We start from the raw sequence: 21,390 nt of genomic DNA on the forward strand, positions 1-21,390 counted from the left end.
ACGAAATCTAGAAGAATTTATCAGGCATGTCTTAAGGAAACTTCAAGATACCAATGCTGACAAGTAGCAATACAAATGGGTAGAATTAACAGGAATTACTGATACTATCAGGGTGAGATTGAGATGCACGAAAATATTAGTAACAGATGGACAATTTATAGCCCTGTCAAATGCTAAGGATATGCACCAACACAGACAAAAAAGCATATCTAACACATGAGATTCAAACCTCACATCTATGGTGGACCTCAAACGATAATTATACATGAGGATTTGAAGTTGGTTAAAAAATAGACATATATCACAATAATGGAGCTCATGCTATTTATTTTTCCTTATTTGTTGTCAGTCATCAGCGTCTTCTTATCCGCACTTGGAACAGTATCTTCCTTAAAAACCAGTGTCTCAGGCATTGCAGGTGGACTAGTAACAGCCCCATGAATCTGTTAATTAAGATCCACAAATAAGCCTAATGTTTTAAATAAGGCATCTGAAGTAACTTCCAGCTTAAGCAATAAAAGTGGGAAAGCTTACCAAGGCATGAGACTTGAGAGACATTGCATTGTTGGCAGGCATTACAGATGCATCTGGAGGCCTATGAAATAGTAGATGTGCTATAGAGCGATCTATAGGATTTGTGCCAGTTTCCATATCATCAATGCCAGCGCACCTGAACAGGGTCATTATCAAAAGCATGAAAATGCTAATCCAAGACTGAAGTACATTCTTAGCTGATATTCAACAACTACTGTGCAACAAGAACAAATTTGACAACTACACAGCAACTACAAGAGATAAAATCATTCAGGGTAATTAGCACGAACAATGAACTCATTAACTTAAAGAATCCAAGCTACAGAACACTTAGCCAATTACTTCTTTAATCTAGAGTAATAGAGGAAGTTATGCAGGCATGCATGAGAGAGAGAGAGAGAGAGAGAGATGCTAAATCAACTCAAGTACAACTTATGGGTTAAACGGCTTTCATCAAGACTTGTGTAATAAACCCTGAAGGGATTAAAAACTGCATAAAACATTGAATCCTAAATAAATTGTACAAAAACCACTGACCAATACATTAATAAAAGAAGCCAGTTTTAAAATAAAAAATTAAAATTAAAAACACCCTATTCTCTCACAACTATAATAGCATGTACAATATCCAAACTATGGTAGCTTTTTTCACTTGATTATTAGAGGGGAAAAAACGAGACAGACGTGAAAAATCTTCTAATAAGTTGTCAGACCCATGGGCCGGCTCTTGTTGATAAATAGGGTGCTTACTTATTTAGGTTCTTACTTCTTACTATGTGCCCCTACTCTGCCAAAAAAAAAAAAAAAATCACCCTGTAGTTGGGAGCAACACCTATCAATCAATCAGCTAACCTACAACCTACATGCTTGAAAAAAGACTGGCTATTTGTAATGGGTTCATTTTGGCTGGCATTCCTTCAATCTTCTCAACCCTAGCAAGAGAGTATGCATATTGAACATTTCTTCTTTCAACACTCGAGGCAAGTTACAGTAGCTCTTCAATGAGTTCTCTTTTATGTTTGTATTTAACTCCTACACCTTGTGAATAACCACTTCCTTTTGCTGTTGTAATACCTTCAACGATGATCCTTCCGTCAGCAAGGGGAGCTGTCTACCAGCACATTGATTTGACCAGTGACCAAAACCTTGTACCTAAAGCATTGATCTTTCTTTTCCTCAAGATATTAATATGTATTTCCTTTAAAAACTACTGAATTTGATGTATGGGCAGTCTGGTTGTTTTTGGGGGGGGGGGGGGGGGGAGGATGTATGTGTGGTGGTGGGGGCGACTAGAATTTTTCCCATACCTTTTATAGAACTATTATTTGACTGAAACAATGTACATTATGTGAATGTGACTTCAGTAGAGAGTCCCTTGCCTTCAAAATTTGATACAAATTCTTGAGGTAGTTATTAATTTTACTAACTAGTGGTTTAGCATAGGAGTTATTACTAGGAAGTATAGACACTTCATTTGAGATGCCATACCCGTGTCGTACCCGCTATGTCATGTTATAATTTTTCAAAAATAGCTCGTATCGCCATGTCGTAACCGTACCCATGTTCGTGCCTGTGTTCGTTCCTGTGTCTTCCTAGGTTAGTAGTAGTTTAGTTGTGAGTCCATTTTAATTTATCCCTATAAAGGGTTTACTTTGATCTTTCAGATTCTTTTTTTAATTACTAGTCTACCAGCACACGCCTATGCTCATGCAGGCATGTGGCAGAGGCAATTTTTAGATAGAGAGGAAAGAGAAATTATGCACAAGAGACAAAAATAGAGCAACTGAGAGATAACTTTATTTACAAAATAGTTAAAAAATAGAAGAAAACGAAAGTTTTAATTATATTCTATATAAAAGTTGAAGATGGAAAATTACCAGAGAGTTTGCTTAATAGAACGTATAAGGAAATAGATTTATTTCCTTTCATATTTAAGAATTTCATCTTTTTCTAAATTCTGTTAGGATTTTACTTCTATATATGTATTTTTGTTTTATAATAGAAACAACAGAGAACTCATGAAATTTTGACAATTACCTTCAATTTATGAAATTTTGGCAATTATGCTTCAATTTATAAAATTTTGCAATTAAATGCTTGAATCTAAGACTCCATAAAATATTTTAGGAAGCACAGGATAACAAAAGTTCAAAGAAAAAGGCAAGCTCAACGAGCAAAGATTTTTTCAAATTAGGTTTAGTTTCTAAGTGAGGCCTACTGAGAGATCTCTATAGACTATTATAAATATTAGTCTTATTTTCATGTTTCTTTGCACTAGATAGCTGAAGGCAAGCTCCTTTTTTTTCAGGAGTTAATAGTATTTAATTATTTCAAATTTACTACACGTGCACTGTACTTATGGTACATGGATCTTATTGTGATCCATTTTAGGTAATTTAATTTTCTTAGGAGTCCAAGTCCTAGCATTGAGGAGTAAGAGAATTCAGAAAGAAAAATGTTAAAAGAACTAAAAGTTTTACTACATAAAACTTACAAAATGATGTGATAATGAATTTGATTGGTGGGCTTCACCCGCCTAATAAATTAATGAATTGTTTTTTTTAGATCGGTGACACATCAGTTTGTAAGCTTTATGTAATAAAATTTTAGTATCCCTAACATCACTCAATCAAAATATATTATATATGTCTCATTTAAGAGAACATTGATCAATAAATTTTTTTGGCATATTATGGTTTCTTTAATGGTAAGATTCCACTGAAATTCTTTGAGGAGAGAGACTTAGAAGATCCCCAGGAGACTCCAAGTTTTCCAATTCCTTTCTTCTGCTTCTTCAACTTACTTTTAATTTTAAACTACAACTAGACCCAATTATACCCCATTCAACCCCATTCAATTATAAAATCTATGCAAGAAAACCTCAACAAACGCATAATTAATCAAGACTAAAAAATAATTAAAAATAAATAAAGTTTACACCTTTTATAGGCACTATAAGTAGCCACCGGCAAGAATTCTTTTTAATTTTTTGGGCAGTGTTTTGATTTTAATGCACTTAATAATTCTTAGAATAGCTTTCTCATCAACAAACCCATAACCTTTAAGACTTCAACTTCCAATATCAATCAGGGAAACCATAAATCCAAATTGAACTGTTCTCCAACATCAATACATGTGAGTAGCAACTTGAATATGTATACAATTACACCCTAATCCAGACACTAGTTCAAATCTAATTGAAAGGATTTCTTCTTTATAAAAATAACTTATAATTAGTTGATTGTTGAGATCTTTAGAAAACAAAATCAAATAAATAAATGATGGAGAAAGACATAGGTACGTGTGGGGGAATAGACCTGAGTCTACCCTGAAGACGCTGACCCAAGGAAGAAAAACTAAGCCGTCCCTTCCACAGTAAGGCGTTAGCCCGAAAACCTGGGGGGATTTAAGGGAGTCCATTGTCCAGAAGATGCAAGCTGGGGACCATGCCCGGGAAGCCTGTGGAACCCGTGTTCCCAACGATGTGCGATCGTATGCCCATCCGTTTTACCAAGAAGGCCTCGCTTCATCAGATTACCACGGGAACACTTTAGGAAAAACCAAAACCCAATGCAGCAGTCACCTTCACATTTAGGACTCCTCTCACCTAATGTCAGCCGCATTAATGGCTAATTGACTGGCCTGAACAGGGAGGACAACCCCCAGAGTCTGCCCTCATGATCACAAAATGGCAGAAATGCATGCTGATGGGACAGGTATCACCCCAAAAATTCGGCTAAAGAGCAGGACAACTAAAGGAGGAGAGGGGTTATAAAAGGAGAAGGGGAACAACAGGAAGTGGGATCCAGAAAAATTGAGAGAAAAACTAGGAGAGAGAAAGTGAGGAGCTTGTAGCAGTGTTCATCTTCCTTTATCTCTGTATTCCCCTCAAGAATACTTATTCTGTCCATATAAAGCCGTGATTCAGTCTTTTCTGTCTTTAATCATCTGTTTGATTCTCCCATTGTGGGTTTCTGACTCATACTTTTTATAAATTAGTTGTGTAGATCAAGAATAGCCATAGTGTTTCTTCAGCTCTTGTGTTTTTGACCCCCACAATATGGAATCTCACCAAAGCCCTTCAGGAGTTTTATGTATAAAAGTACTTAAGGACTCATGTTTTCCTAACTTAGTAGGACTTTGATTGCTAACAAAGTTAGTATTAAAATCCAACTATTGTACACAAAACATAACAAACAAAAACCAACTTGCATATGAAGACCCATTGCCCACCAGTACCGTCCATGTCCAAAAAGTTTTTTAAATCACTGACAAACCCTCAACTGCTAGATGGAAAGAAAACAGAAACAAAATGAACCACCAGCTACATACAAAATGTAAATAGAGCACTGTATTGTATCCAAATTAGTCAACAAAAGTGTTGCATTAGGCCTTTTGAGGCCTAAGGAAGTAAATTTCAGTGGAGTTTTCTTTAATGCATAAATATTTTTTGTTTAACTATATATCATAGTTTATTTAAAAAAAAAAAACCAATTGTCTTGTTTTTTTGAGAATTGAGATACAATATTACTAATTAAGTTTTTGTATTTAGGTTTCATTAAAATCTCTTTTACCATTGATAGTGGCTAATCCATTTAATGTCTTGTTTTATGAGATACAATAATACTAATTAAGTTTCTGTATTTAGGATTTATTAGCATCTCTTTTTCCATTGATAGTAGCTAATCCACTTAAAATTATAATGTAAAATCATAACAGGACAAGACTAAAATAAATTTTAAAGTGTAGAACAATAATAGAATCAAACTTATTAAAGAAGTTATTTCAACTTCACTAAATAGTGTAATCTAGGGTGCATTTGGATACCGCTTATTTTGCTGAAAACTGAAAAAAAAAAAAAAAAAAAACAAAAACAAAATTTTGGTTACTGTTCATTAATGAAAACACTGTTCATTTTCCTTAATGCACTGTTCATGTCCCATGTCCCATGAGAGTGCAAGAGGCGCTGGTCCCAAAAAAAAAAAAAAAAAAAAAGCCAAAAATGCAGAAACACAAGACATATCAGCCCAATCCAAACGTATACCTACTGTATTGAAGACTGATTTACAAAACCAAAACCTCTAGTTGACGGGAAAATTGATTCTCAATGATTATTAGGCAATCTTCTAACAATTGTTTTAGTGAAACTGTTTAGGGTTTCAACGAGGTTGGATTTAAATTGACTAAATATTGAGGGCCTTTTTGGAGGTAAAGGAAAGAATGCAAAACACACCTATATTTTTTTCTTATTAAAAATTCAATTTTCAGTCTACATTTTTTTTTTTAATTTAATTTTTTTTTTTTGGTTTTGGGGGGGGGGGGGGCACTTTTGTTAATGTAATGGGGGCCTTAACACCTTTTTAAATTTTGGGGGTAGAAGGGGCCTTAGGCCCATTTTTTCTAAGTGCACTAGGCCTCGATTTTTGCCAAGTGAATTAGGCCTCATGTCAAAATTGAACTAATCTTAAGACTTCAAACATGCCATTTATTTAGCCTCTGGTAAGTAGTCACCCACATCATTTGGTTCACGAATAAATCCCTAGAGATCCTACTAGTGTTGGCAGGATCAAAAGTTTGCCAGATCAACAAGTTTAGTTTTAGTGTCTTAATTTCAAATATAAAATTAGGAAGTTCTACATTTATGGGTACTCTTAACTAATCTTAGAGACTTAGTTGTTTGACTATGGAATTTCTAATTGCTTGGTCAAGAGACTTATTTTTTATTCTTCTTTTAGTGTAATTTGAATTTTCTCAGTTATTAGGAGATACTTTCCTCTTTTAGTTAAAAGCTATGAAGCACGGATGCGTTTCCAGACTCGGGTGCAGGTGCGGGTGTGGGTGCGGGACTCGGTAATTTTTGAAAAAATAGGGTGCGAGTGCAGCAAGGTGTGGCGATTAAAAAATTATTAAAAATATTTTTATTTATATATTTTATATATTGCTAAGCATGCTTTTATATAATAATAAAGTTTTTGACACTTGAATTATGACCGAGGTATTAAAATAGATGAGGCTTCTCATAAAAAAATAAAAATAAAAAGATGTGGCTTAGTGACTCACGTATTTGGTCAACTCAAAAATAAAATTAAGGATATATGTGGTACCTATTAAAATAGGTGTAGCTTCCCATTAAAAAAGAAAAAAAAAGGGTAGATGTGGCTCTCACATGTTTGGTCAGAGAGGCATGAGAGCCACAACTTTTAAGCTTTTAAGTTGTTCTTATCAAAAGAAACAGAACTCTTCAAGAAAAAAAGAAACAGAACAGAACTCACTCAAGAAGACGAAGCAAAGAAGAAGAAGACGAAGAATAGTGAGTTATGGACCGCTACGGCCCGGAGAAGTCTTTGAATTTCGGCCTGGCAGTTTCACCCGATACGGCCCGAGTCAGCGCAAATCAGCCCGATTCAGTGCGAATCGGCCTGAGTCAGTGTGAGTCAGGGAAAAAAAAAAAAAGGATGCGGCACCGACGCGCAGGCAGTGGCGTCGCTGCATCGGACGTGGGTGCAGCAGCCGTTTTGCCACGTCCGTGCATCCTAGGTTAAAAGTAATATGATCTTGATTTGGTCTTTGGCAGCAAATAGAGAGAATTTTGATTAATAATATTTTTGCATATTATATTTCTTTGATGATGAAAATCCATTAAAAAATCCATCAAAAAAAAAAATTCATTAAAAAATCTTCTAGGTTAGACTCTGAAAAAGCTTTCATAAGATTCCAAGATTCCTAATATTGAACTATAACCAAACCTCAACCAGATTCCATTGATATTGAACCATCAAAAACATTGACTCCCTTTTCGACACAGCTCTCTTTTCAGAAGTCTCTCCACTGCCTCCCCTCTACTGCAGTATCTTCATTTACCACTCGATATCTCCTCTCATGGGAAGATAAAACCGCATTGGAGCAATAAGGAAACTAAAAGTTGGCTAAGACATTGGCCTTTTATAACTATGAAAAGAAGCATCTATGTGTCATGCAAGCCTTGAGTCTTGAGTGAAGGTGAGAGAGAATTAGGTAAGTAATTAGGTGAGACAAGTGTGCCGTGCACACTTTTGTGTAAGGGTTTATACACCATATATGAGTGAGGACAAGCGATCTTGGTGAGAGAGTTAAGGTGATGTGTGTCCAGTGTCCTTGTTAATGTCCTAGTGTGCTTGACTTTAAACCTAGCACTGTATTTGTAAAGTAATAATAGGTGAGTTTTGTTGTTCTTGTAGGCTCTCTACATGACACACTAATTATTCTAAAAGCTAAAACATGGTCCCAATAGGGTAGGCCCATATGGCTTATTTAGAATTTTTTTTTCTAAGCTGTGAAGAAATGAACCTATTACAAACATGAATATGGAAACTTAAAGTTAGTTAAGCTACCAACTTTTTTATAACTATGAACAGAGGCATTTATGTTTCATGCAAGCCATGAGTGTTGATGATATGTGAGGGAATGGTAGGTTGTTTGCCATGACAAGTCTGCTGGACAGGCTTTGTGTGAAGGTGCCTAGGTTGTATATGAGGATAAATGATCTTAGTGTGAGAGCTAATGTAACGCATGTCCAAGTCTCCTTGTTTATGTACTAGTGTGCTGGAGCTTTGTACCTTGAACTGTAATTATAAAATAATAGTAGGTGAACCTGCTAGTTCTTTTGGGCTCTCCGCATGACACTATTATCCTAAATCATGGTTCCAATAGGGCAGGCTCATATAGCCTGTTTAGATTTTCTTTTCTAATATATATGAAGGAATCAATCTGTCTCCAATGTAAAACTGGTTTTAGCGTCTAGATATGCTTGACCATTGTCATTTTTATTGCATAGGTAATAAGCTCTAGGGCTTTCCATCCATTAACTTTGGAGAGGGATAAGACATACGAGATGATTTTAAAAATAAAAATAAAAACAACAACAATGACCTCGTTGAGGTTGCCAAATTTTGTCATTCAAAGAGTACATTTTGGTTTTATTATACATACGCGACTAGGGCACTAACAAGTATATTCTGTAAATACTTTAGGTTCAAGAATTTAATTATTCAGATTGTAATAAGGTTGCTATTTTGTTTTATACGTTTACTTTTCAAAAAACGGGATTAAACATGCAAGTTTTAACTAATTTGGGCTAATTTATGATTAAGGAATTAAACCTAGAGTGGGTAAATTACAATTTTTAAATCACAGGTTGGCAAACTGAATTCAACCCATCCCACGTATGGGTAATAAAACAACTTTGTGGTTGTAATAACACATGACCAAGGAGCAATGGAAAAACTCAGACAATAGTATTAGACCTTAGCAAGCATTTAAAATGGAAACTGAGAGTAAGCAGTTATTGCATACTTGTTTGTCTCTTGAACCATTAATGCCCGACTTCCATCATTGTCATCTCCATTGCCTCCAATCATTGCACAATTATGCCTTTGTTCAGCACTTCTAGCCAACCGGTATAGACTATCCCTTATGCACAGTTTTGTCCTGATATCCAACTGAATTCAAGTAGTTTCAGGATTTCAGCTCACAGTCAATTTGAAAATTATCAAAAAACGAAAAAAAAAAAAAAAAATTAAATAGCACACTATTAATGTATGTGCAATACATTAGCCTATGATGAAAATATAGTGCAAAAGAAAGAAAAATTAACGTGATAACTTTTTTACAATAAAAAAAATAATGAGACATGGGGTTTGTGTTCTATAAATATATGTGCTTATTAGTCATTTAATATTTTGAAGTTCTCTCGTAAATCTTTATATAACTCGATTATTGTGAGACAACATAAATTGGGGGAAAATACCAATAGACATTGAGTACGTAAATCTTTATATAACTCCATCATTGTGAGAAAACATAAATTGGGGGAAAATACCAATAGACATTGAGTATGTGATTGATCATGCAAGATGGGCTGTTGGTTTGGGATTTTTTTATTTTTAATCATGGACTGGAGGGGCAAATGAAAAGCCATTTTGAGCTTTAAGACAGGACATGACAGTTCCTAACTATTAGCCTGAGGTCTGAATTAAGAATGCTGATCCCAATTCTCAAACCACCCCAAATTACTTACCCTCCCACATTTCTGTTGCCACTTGTTGAGAAAATTGAAATAGTAGAGCTATGCATTTTAGCACTTTCTACCTTTTCAAGTATCAGAAGTTAATGGTGTAATTCAGCTCTTAAGTACAATGGACAAATACTATATCATTATAAGGTAATATATCATTTCACACATCAGCACTCAAGTGTTCATAGATTCTCATGCTACCATGATAAATTTAAAAGTAACAACATACTCAAAACTCTAGTATATCATTTACCTGTCCCGTGACTTGTTGAAGCTGGCGAAAACTAGTTGCTTCTAGTGAGATCTCATCCAACGCAGAGCTCATGCAAGAGCTCTCCTGTGCATTTGAAGAATCAAATTCTGTTGGAATTCCTTTGGTAACTCCAACTTCACTATGGGCTTCACCCTCATTTTCCGAGAGCCGTGCTTGCTTCTGAGCTGAAGGTAGACCAAATGCCATTGGAGTAGTCATATTTACAAGTTTAGACTTCCTAGTACTTGGAGCTTGTAAATCCTGGCAGCAATGTAGTTTTTCTCTCTTTTCATTTTTCACAGGAACCTCAAGTGAAGGACCATGAGAACTCTCCATGGACTGGACTGGATTTGATGCATAGGAAGACTCCTTAGGAGAAGGAGATGGGGGGCCATTGTTATCAGATCTGTTACCTGATGTTGTTTGACAAATATCTGAAGGATGACGATAGTCTAAGTGCATATAGGGTACATGCATCTGCATATAACTCAAGGTATCAGGTCCTGTGTCTTGTTTATGTTGATGAATTCCAAGGGAAGAAAAAACTTCATGCGATTGCAAAGAAACACCATTTTCCAGATGACGATCTTTTCTTTTCCCTTCTGTTTGGTTCTGGTTTTTTGACTGCTTTCGATGAAAATTGATCTGTCATGTAATCATAAAATTGTCAAAATTTTGAAGGTTCTTCACAGAAAAAAGGGAGAACAGATATGTGATTGTCAGATGTTCAAATAGATTAAGCACTTTAAGTTTCTATGTAAGAAAAATACCAAATCCCTTTTCAAAGATGAACTATGTGAAATTAAGATATGTAAGCTTCAGAATAAAAGGAGGGGGGGGGGGGGGGGGAGAGAGAGAGAGAGAATATTAAAATAATATATAAGTGTTCTACCTAACAGGAGGAAAAGGTACTAACAAGGGAAGCAAGTTCAAGAAAAGTATAACCTAAACACCAAAAGTTACAATGAATTTAAATTGCAAATTTTGTGTAAGATACACTAGGTGCATTTTATTTTAATATTTTGTTGCCAACCACAGTCTCAAAGCATAATTGAAGTGAAAATTTAGTGGTCCTGGTCTGGATGTTACAACAAATTGCTTTGTAAGTTGCTGTAATCCTTTCTTTTTGGGGGTTTGCCTTTAAACAGGGTGATAGGTTTCATATTGAACTTCATTTTCTTTTTGGATGACATTTAATGTTGAATTTAATACTATCACTGAAGTCAAGTGACTGCAATATATATATTGGAATCTCACAATTTTTTTTTCCCAAGATATAGAGTATATTTTAAAAATTAACAATCATTTTTATTTTTATTTTTTGGATAAAAATAAGCATCAATTTGAATTCACAGAAGCTTACCTGGTCTTTGGGCGTCAAGCCATTCTTACTCTCACTTTTTGTATCTGACCCCATAACAAATGATAACTGACTAAGAGTGGTGGGGTCATCAATATCTGAGGTCTCAGAATTCATTTGCTCACCCATGGAAACACACTTCTTGCTGGAATCATTGATTGGAATAACTGCATTGTTTGGCCTGGAAACTTCATGATGTTCTGGTATACTTCTCATTGCACTTGCATCATGACCTGGAAACTTCTTGTCAGACTTCAATGCATCTTCAGATACTTCAGTAGCATGTGAAGATGAGAACCAGCACAACTCCTCTTCATTACCAAGAGACCCTAATCCAAAAGTTGAATCACTATTTCTGCAAGATCAAAAGAACAGATATCAATACTAAATCATTAACTTCAAAGAGATCCAGTATTAATGTCACACAAATAGGGAAGGAAAAGAAAATATAAACTATTTAAAGAAGGATTTTGAAGACTACCTAAACATCTTGTCAACATCCTCAAAATTTTCTATATTCGGCCACCAATAGTATAAGAGATCACTACTTTCTTTGTCTTCACGATCATTGTCCAGAAAGCTGAGATCATCATCTGTTTGGGATATGTTACTGAGTGAATAACGGTACAGATTATCATCAACTGCTGCACACTTGTCACTTAAGATAGGATCATTGGCACACGACTCACTGCCACCAGAATCAGTGTTTCCACTTTCGAAACAATGTCTAGACATCCTCATTTCATCAGATTGATTACTTGTCACTTCCTTAAGTGAGTCATTATCACATGAAGAAGAAAACATGCCGTCAGGTGGTTGAGACCATGAACCTTTTTCCAGCATTGCGTATTCCTTGGTCAGAATTGGTAAGTTCGTTTCCTCCTTTTCCCAAATACTATGTTTAATTGCATTAGCAGCATTAATTGTAACACCAATTACTTCACGCCGTGGTTTCTTATGGCTATCACCCTGTACTGCAAATTGGTCCCTACATTTGTCACCAGGACGAGGCACTATATGATCACCACTCTCATCAAAGTCATCCCATACATTGTCTTCAAGCTGTAACATCATGACAGAAACTTTAGTCATCATCCTAGAAACAATTCAGGAACTATGAAAAAGTCAAAGAAATATTCATCAGAATAAAATCATACATATTCCACAGTCAACTTCCATCCAAGGACATCCAAAAGAAGAGAGACCCCACAAATTGGGATTTCAACCTCTTAATATTCAACTCTAACTCTTCAAAGGCCCTCCTGTTTCTAATCTGACACATCAAACATAATGGAGCTACATTTTGAACCCTATTTCTAAAAGAAATAGGTCTAAGATGCCAACATTGAAGAACTCCTCCCATTGCTTGAGGCATCACCCACTTTGTTTCTAATCTGACACATCAAACAAAATGGAGCTACATTTTTAACCCTATTTCCAAAAGAAATAGGTCTAAGATGCCAACATTGACAAACCTTACTCCAAAATCAAGTGATACAAATCTCTGCAAGTTTGCACATTACACATTGATTTATAAGGACTATTCCTCCTTTCATGAGGTTTGTTAGAAGTATGTAGTTAAATGATTAATTTATCAAATCCAAATAGCTTAAGCTTTTGGGATAATTGAAGAATAGGAAATAGATTCAAAGAATATGAGATCAGTACTAATGAAATGATGTCAAAGATTTGAAAATAACATTTCTATCCTTTCTGAACATGCAATTACCATAGGGAAAACACTCTTAATAGACATGGGATCAAACTTATCACCCCTTGGAACTAAAGTATGAACATAACAAACATACCCAAAAATTTTAAGACAAATGGAACATTGGTGTATAAGGAAATAAGACAACATGAGGAATTTGACCACCAAAAAATATGGAAGGCATGCGGTTAATAAGACACAACGCAGAACACCCCGACATGGTATTTCATGAAAAACTAGGACACGACACAGCAGAGATACAGCAATTAATTAATTAATATTTATTTTTAGTATGAGCACATATACTAATCTCAAATTTATTAATATATAACAAGCAACAACCTTAACCAAACCAAATCTTTATAATAATAAAAATAAATAAATAAATAAATAAAACTAGGTCAAAGAGATAGTGAGACTAGTTCTAGAACAATCTTAAGTCTTAACAACATATAAGTCAAGACCTTCAATAAAGAAGGGACACTAAGCCGTCTTCCAATCCAAGCACACAAATCAGAATGATAGAAGTTAGTGCTCATAACCTGATGAATACAAGGGGGGGAGCAAAAAAACACTTTCACAAGTAGATTTTCATGATTCAATCATTAATTTAAAGCAACTGCTATAAAAGAAGTTAAGATAAAAGTGTGAGTATTAATTTTTAATGATGCAGAGTCCATATGCTGATAGTGAGAATAGTGCACTACAAACTATGCAAGCTGTGTAAAACAGGTATGATATGCATGCATATATAAATCCATCTTTTCGCAAACTCATGATTAACCAATAACCATAGGTTGAGAACTTGTTGAGTACAAAAGAAATTTCCTCAAAGGATATACAAAGATTATCCAACAAGGAAATAAAATAACAATTAAATGCAACATATATTTTTTTTTTTTTTTTTGGATAGGTAATATAAGAATTATTATTGATGAAAATGGAAAAAGAAACATACAATGTGTTCATGAGAATAAACACAGCAAAGCACAAAACCAATTAAATGCAACATATACATTCACCAATGTAAGATAAAATCACTAACAATCTAATCAAAGGAATCAGACAAATAAAGATGTAAAAACACACCATCACAAAGAAGGAAGCCAAAGATTATGTATTGTGAGGGTGCATGGAAGCCTGTTGGGTCCGAAGTGGGCGTACACCAGGTTGATCTTGGCTACATAAGCGAGTATGATGAGCTCTAATTATTATTAATCCTTTTGGCCTATCATGTAAATGAAGCTGGCCTGTCCCTTGTCCTGGAAATTAGTATCATAACCAGTCCAATACCAGCAAGTGGCTTACGGGCACTGTATCCCAATATTTATTCCCCTAACAAAGATGCTAGGAATTTGGGTGGAAGAGATTTTGGTACTTCATTATAGCAAAGGACTTCAAGATTTTTTTTTTTTTTTGATAAGTAATAAGAATTCAAGATTTTATTGTGAAGACATTAAGCAAGCATGCTTTAATCCCACATCTGGTATGTACTAAATCGCTTTGAGCTATATTCCGTACAAAAGGCGTTTTGATTAGTCTTTTTGGGGTATTGCATAGATGTGGTCATCGTGTCCCCCCTCTCTTGACATAACAATCATGTCCTCAAAAGATCAACTCAAGAACCCATGAAACTAGCGGATAAGTGGAAGGCACAACATTTTGTTCCACAAGTTATCAACTATTTGCGGTTTAAGTCACCACTCAAAGCATTTTAAAGTAAAATTGTTTCAAACATTTTCCTAATAAATTTACTTCACTACACGTATACATGCCTAAATGACCACAGATTGTAGAAAATGATAAAATACGGGGAACTACTAGTCCTACTAATTAAAGCATCTAAAATATATTACTTGATAAGTTCCCTTATTTGGGAGAGGTGATTGGTGGGAAATTGTACCCCGAAATTTTTTTTTTTTTTTTTTTTTGGGGAGAAGCTAAACCCTACAAAAGTAGAAGTTTTGTGCACTAGGTATGACTTTTGTTTTTTAGAAGTGCCCTTATTTCATAGTCAAGAAAATTTCTTTCTAATGGTTCCAATTCAAGGAGTATAAGTGTATAACAACCAAAGATTATATGATATTAGAATACACAAATGGCTATGCTAAAAATCACCACATGAAAAAAGAAAAAAAGTAATGCAAATGACATAAGACAATTGCCATCGAAAAAAAAGAAATTAGAAAACTCGGGGAAATTTAATTCCATTGTGTATGAAGTATTTCATACAATTGATAAGTCATTTATTGTCTCATTAGAAAGTATAGGCTTTCCAGAAAAAACCTTTGTCAAATCAAACCTAGTTGATATCAACATCAATTTACAATGGGCATAACATCCTTGCCCACAATTACATAGATATCTTTGGTGACAGGATTAGTTAACCTCCCAATGTCAAGTTACACTCCTTGTGAACTCTTTAAAGACGACAAGTATAATAAGCAGAAATATATAAAATCCTTTCCTACACAATAGTTCTAGACATCAATTTTGTGCAATATGTCTACCACATCTACATTTTGGATACAACACTTGATATAACCACAAGACGCTACAAAACTTTCTTCTTCTTTTGTTTTTTTGTTTTTTTTTTTTTTTTTTTTGTTTGGGGGGGGGGGGGAGGAATAAATAATAATGAATATCATTAGAAAACAAGTGTAACCCTAATACACAGGATGTATACAAGATTAAAACCCAAAAGAACAAGAAAAATTAATCACAAATTTTTTTAATGAAAATGATGGAAAACCTTGTGAATCTCAAATCAAATTGAAAAGCTACCCAATTAGCACCAAGATTAGAAACCTGCTAATCAATAATTATTCTTTTAGTGGATGGGATTTCTTCCTGGCATAAACAACAGATATCCTGAGCTTCTGCATGCTACTTGGTGAAATTCACTATGCCAGTACACAGCTTTAAATTAAGATTCTAGCCAGTTCCTTTTGGCCTTGCCTCTTGACTTATTAGAACCTCACAAATTAATCCTGTAAATCGAACAGAAAGAAGTGACACTATATCTAGAGTCTACTAACTCAGAACCCAGAATGCATCTAAAATGGTGCATGTGTGAAACGTACTACTATGGTAGGCTAATATCTGCATATTTTCCCTGAAAACATGATTATCTGCGGTGTGCTTGAATTTTATGAAACTTATACATAACATCACTTAAGTTTTGAAAACACACCCACAATTCAGCAACATTTTGTTTTCTTCAATCCAAGACCTTAAACAGAGAGAGAGAGAGAGAGAGAGAGAGAGAGAAGAGACGAGAAGAGAATAAGAAGAATAAGAGGGAAGGAAAACTCAAAATTAAAGAATAAAAGAAAAGGAATAGGAGAAAAGGAAAAACAGGTTGGAAAAATAGACAAACCAAGAAGCTGCTAAAGTTTCTTCTGAAAAGAATGTGTTTTTAATGTCCAGTTGAAGGAAAAGCAACTTTTGTTGAAACTAGTATAAATTAGTGTATAAATGGAGTTCAGTAGGAATTACAAAGAAATGCAACCATTTCTTTGTACTCCACTCTTTTGAACTTTGAATGTGCAAAAGCCTGATTGTGGTAGATGGGTGGATCAAAAGTACAATTGAAGATAACAATTGAGAATGTGATATCAAATCAGTAATAGAATTACTGCTTGAATAAGAAAAAATCTATGCAATGGAGCCCAAAAGATTTCACCATAAAACTAAAATAAATACTAATTTATATGCTAAGGAATTTTTTAATCAGGTAGTTTATAACCAAGGTTAGCAAATGTTAATCATACATAACTGAAGACCCTTAAAACAACAGTAGGGGATCTATAAGGAGAATTAAAGTAAAGCCATAACATCTAGAAGATATCAAAGACTAAACAATTTACACTAATTGATGCATAACAGCATAAGATGGAAGATGTAAACCAATCACCGCAAGAACTAAGATTATCCAAGAAATAAATAAATAACATACAAAATCGTACATGGTGCTTGAAGGTAACACAATTGGTAATGCAAGCAAAAAAGAGAGAGAGAGAGAGAAGGCCTAGAAGATCCCAGTTAATTAGAATACAGAGAATTTATCATAACCCATATGAGTAACATAAAAGTAACTAAAAGTTTAAAATGAAATAATAGATGCAGTATTAGAGGATGAGAAAGCACACAGCATGGGCTGCAGAGCGGTTCTTAATTCTTCCAAGCAAAATAGCTGAGCACAAATAAAAGGATAATCGGTAGATCATTCCTCTATAACACTAGTTCTCAAGTACCCCAAAGAATCTAATTACACATTACAGAAATCATTTTTCTAGCGCTCTTCACAAGCACCAAAAATAAATAAGAATGAAATAACTACATCAACAGCTTTTTACTCTTTAAAGAGAAAGTTGACCTATTCCTTCAGAACCTTAGGTGACAGAACTATGCCTTCAAAGGAATTTTTTTTTTCTTATAGAATAAAAAATTATAGAAGACCATATAACAAAGAAGATGAGACATATGTAGATGGAATAGCCTTCCAACTAATGTGCAATTATGTTAATTCATGGTAGAAAGGAGAAGCCACAAAACCACTAACATGAGGAAACATTTTCAAATAACCTTCCACCACATGTAAAGCGCCAAATGCTAATTCATTGGTTTTAGACTGCACTAAAGTACCTATATATAGATCAGAAGAGCTTACCATGATATATATTTCTCATTTTTCTCATTCAAGAAAGCATGCGAAAATTCATAAAGGTTATATTTTTGTTGAAAAATCTCAAGGCTCTTTTAAAACTTCTCAAAGTCTCTTTTTATTTATAGGAAATCTTCCTAACCATCAACATAAAAGGTTATTATGACCACCCAAAATCATGAAGCCAAACACATAATTAAAATCTTTCAAGCCAAGTTTTACAATCTATGGGAATTATAGAAAAGAAATCTGCAAATTATGGAACTAATCTGAATGGATAAAACATATACTACCTCACACATGTACAAGTCAGACATTCCTTTAGATCCTCTATCCACCACCCCAGACACATGCAGTTGATTGAAATGATGTCATGTTTATAGTGAAATTTCTATTGCCAAATTTTGCTTCCTGCATCAAATAAAAAACCAAGGAAACATAAGTGGTGATCACGTTGCAAAACTGATAAAACTAAAGTAACTTGATTATAAAAGAAAAGGCAGTGCAATTCAACCAAAAACAATTAAACTCAATTTAGCCAATTAGGAGCAACGTGATTGTTAATAAGCATAGAATTTTTTTTGTACAATCTTACAGGATTACCAAAAAAAACACCCTGAAACACAAACCGATACTCAGACAGTGAATACCTGTTTGGATTCCGAGAAATAGGGTACTATGAGTCCTATTTTGTTTTGAGAAGGAAAAACACAGATCAAATTAAGCATTATAATTGTTTTTATCAAATTTAACTAGAAATTTATTTCCAACCAAAACCCAATAGATAAATAATTTCAGATTCTTTTCATTCTGAGAACAGGAAAGAAGAAGAATATGCAAAACCCTAAGATTACTGAAAATTAAAGTAATAATAATATTTTTTTTTTTTTAAAAGAGTGAGAAAATATTCTTGGCAACCAAACTAATAATAACCGTATGAAGTTCAATTAAGTGAATTTTCCAACACTTACTGCAGGTAAAAAATCCAACCAAACAAAGCTTTACAGTTTCTGTCCTAATTTGATTTTTTTAACGATAATAATAGGAAAAGGCACAAATTAATGAAACAGAAACAGTAATACCATTAGAATCGTTTTGACTTTTTTTTGTTCAATATAAAAAAATTTGCATCCTTTTCATTTCCAATATTTTCTCAGCAGCCAATCAAAGCATACATCAGTAACCAAACAATTCAAACATGCACAAAATTGTAAAAATTAAAATTAAAAAAAATAATAATAATCAGAAGATTCTATTAGACTCATTCTGACCTATTTTTTGGTTCAATATAAATAAATAGCATCCTTTTCATTTCCTGTATTTTCTCAGTAACCAAACAATTCAAACATGCACAAAATGGTAAAAAAAAAAAAATTTTAAACCTTAAAAAAAAAAGTTAATCAGAAGCAGAAATTTGCTAGAACAGAATGGATCTATCTCACAGCAAAACTCACCTGAAAAGCGAAAACCAAAATTTCTTTCCAGCGAAACTAAAATTCAGAGTCTCTGAGTTCAAAGAAAGAAAGAAAATCAAATTTAAATTAAGCCTTTTTTTTTTTTTTTGGTTCAATATAAAGAGATTAAATAAATAAGAAAAATTAGCATCCTTTTCATTTCCAAAAATTTTCTCAGCAACCAATCAGAGCATTTATACATCAGTATTGTCAAAATTATAATTAAAAAAAAAAAATCAGAAGATACTATTAGACTAATTTTGACCTACTTTTTTTGTTCATTATAAAGAAATTAAATCGACAAAAAAAAAATTTTGCATCCTTTTCATTTCCAGTATTTTCTCAGCAACCAATCTAAGTATATAAATCATAAACCAAACAATTCAAACATGCAAAAAAAAAAAAGTTAAGCAGAAAATTTGCAGTACAAAAATGGATCTAGCTCAGAGCAACAAAACTCACCTGTGAAGTGAAAAAAAAAACCAAAAGCCTTTGTTTCCCGGAAAAACCGATATTCAAAGTCAGAGAATTGAAAGAAAGAGAGAAAATCAAAATTTTGGCTCTCCGATTTTCGATGAGGTAAGTAACTTTCTCGTAGCTTCAATAGAGTAGAGTTCTCTTCTTCTCTCACACAACAACAAGAAGCTCAGAGAGAGAGAGAGAGAATTTTCTTCTTTTTTTAAAATTAAAAAAAAAAAAAATTATGGAGAGAATATTTTAATAATTTATTTAGGGTGAATAAAAAGGGTGACACAGAAGAGGACACGTGGCGAGCAGATCGAGGGGGTGGATATCAGAATTCGTGGACGAGAGGTGGGCGATGAGATCCAATCAGTTTCGATGTTTTTATTGGTCCACGTAATTTAAGTAGGTTCTGGAAACTTGACACGTGTCCCTTGCGGACCAAATGTTGGGGTGGGAGAAAAGAGAGAGAGAGAGAGAGAGAGGAGAGAATATAGTGGTGGTGGTCGGAGTGCGTCGTGTCGTGGTTTGAGTGCGCGCGTGGATTAGCACGAAGACGTGGTGGGGATTTATTCGCAATTCTTTTATATTTTATTCCGAACTAAAACAAAAAAAATTAGTAAAATAATAAGAGACCTTTACAATCATTTCATAACAAATTACGTTCATAATAGGACTGCCTCATTAAATGTGCTTCATGCGTTCGAAGAGATTTTTTTATTTTATTTTATTTTAGTAGTCTTATTTTGTAGCAAAACAAAAATTTTGTGTTTTTATTTTATATATATAATTTTTATTTTGAGAATCTAATTTATAAGTGGATAAAACAATTTGAAAATTAATATGAAAGTAACCCTATTTTTAGGCAATGTTTTAGTAGGTGTTAGTGTGTATTTTTATCAAATTATCGTTTAGTTTTATCCCTACTTAAACATAGGGATGTAAGGACATTTTTTAACCAAAAAAAAAAAAAAATGAGAAATCTAAACAGGAAAAGTCTCTTAAATAATAGTATAGATATAGATAATAGTATAGATAATATAAGGACACTATTATTCTCATACCTAATCTCATGAAACCAGTTTCGATATGGTGCTCTTATGTATTAGACCTGTCAGAATTTGAAAGTGGGCACGTGTCAAGTACATGTTACTGCATCTCTTCTCTATATATTAAAAGGATTTTAATTATGGTTTCAAAAAATATCAAAAATATCTTTAACCTAATTAGATAATCCTTATCCTTAAAAAATAAAAATAAAATGGGGTTAAAATTGTAATTCAAAAAAATTAAAAAAAAAAAAATCAGATAAACTTTTTTCCTAAAAACTAACACACACTAAACTCAACAATTTACTTCATTTCAAATCTTAAATTTTAGTTTCTTAAAAATTTCTTCCTATATAACCTCACTAATAATAAATAAATTTAAATTGAAAAATTACATTAAACTCAAAATAAAATAAAATAAATGTCTTATCGCATGTGTAGAGCGCATTTAATTAGGCTAGTATATCTTGTCGGTCTAGGGCATAAAGTACTAAATCCAAATCTTACTCTAAATTCACAGTTTGTTTATGATTGTGAGTTTGAACAAAAAATAGTAGTGAGTCACATTTAAGTTGATAATGGGCAGAAAAATATAGCACAAATTAGTAAATTGTGAAATTAAATTTTAGATTTTTTATAATAATCATTAGAGGAGAGGGGTTGTTTGGCAGTTTGGCAATTGACTATTTGTTATAATTGCCGACCTTTCTATCATTTTTTATTTTGCTACAGTCTTGTTCGCACCGTGTGTTTGTTACTGTATCTCTTCTCTATATATTAAGAGGATTTTAATTATAGTTTCAAAAAATGTCAAAAATATCCTTAACCTGATTAGATAATCCTTATCCT

General features: G+C 33.5%; 1 protein-coding gene across 4 annotated transcripts; it reads right to left on the minus strand.

Annotated features, from left to right (window-relative positions):
* Positions 1 to 19,723, minus strand: LOC115969542 (protein LNK1). Of its 4 annotated transcripts, XM_031089212.1 has the most exons (9): positions 19,493 to 19,723; positions 19,031 to 19,082; positions 17,870 to 17,987; positions 11,681 to 12,261; positions 11,203 to 11,554; positions 9,840 to 10,484; positions 8,866 to 9,011; positions 535 to 670; positions 1 to 443 (listed from the first exon to the last, which is right to left on the minus strand). In XM_031089212.1, exons 3-9 carry the CDS (start codon positions 17,891 to 17,893, stop codon positions 336 to 338), a joined length of 1,992 nt encoding a protein of 663 aa, XP_030945072.1. In that variant the 5' UTR covers positions 17,894 to 17,987; positions 19,031 to 19,082; positions 19,493 to 19,723; the 3' UTR covers positions 1 to 335. The 4 variants fall into 4 exon arrangements, with proteins under 4 accessions (XP_030945072.1, XP_030945073.1, XP_030945074.1 ...); XM_031089213.1 differs by lacking the exon at positions 19,031 to 19,082; XM_031089214.1 differs by lacking the exons at positions 17,870 to 17,987; positions 19,031 to 19,082; positions 19,493 to 19,723 and adding an exon at positions 14,000 to 14,287.
* Between the last annotated feature and the right edge of the window lie 1,667 nt (positions 19,724 to 21,390).

The sequence above is a fragment of the Quercus lobata genome, chromosome 11, assembly GCF_001633185.2.
Source record: "Quercus lobata isolate SW786 chromosome 11, ValleyOak3.0 Primary Assembly, whole genome shotgun sequence".
Lineage (NCBI taxonomy): Eukaryota > Viridiplantae > Streptophyta > Magnoliopsida > Fagales > Fagaceae > Quercus > Quercus lobata.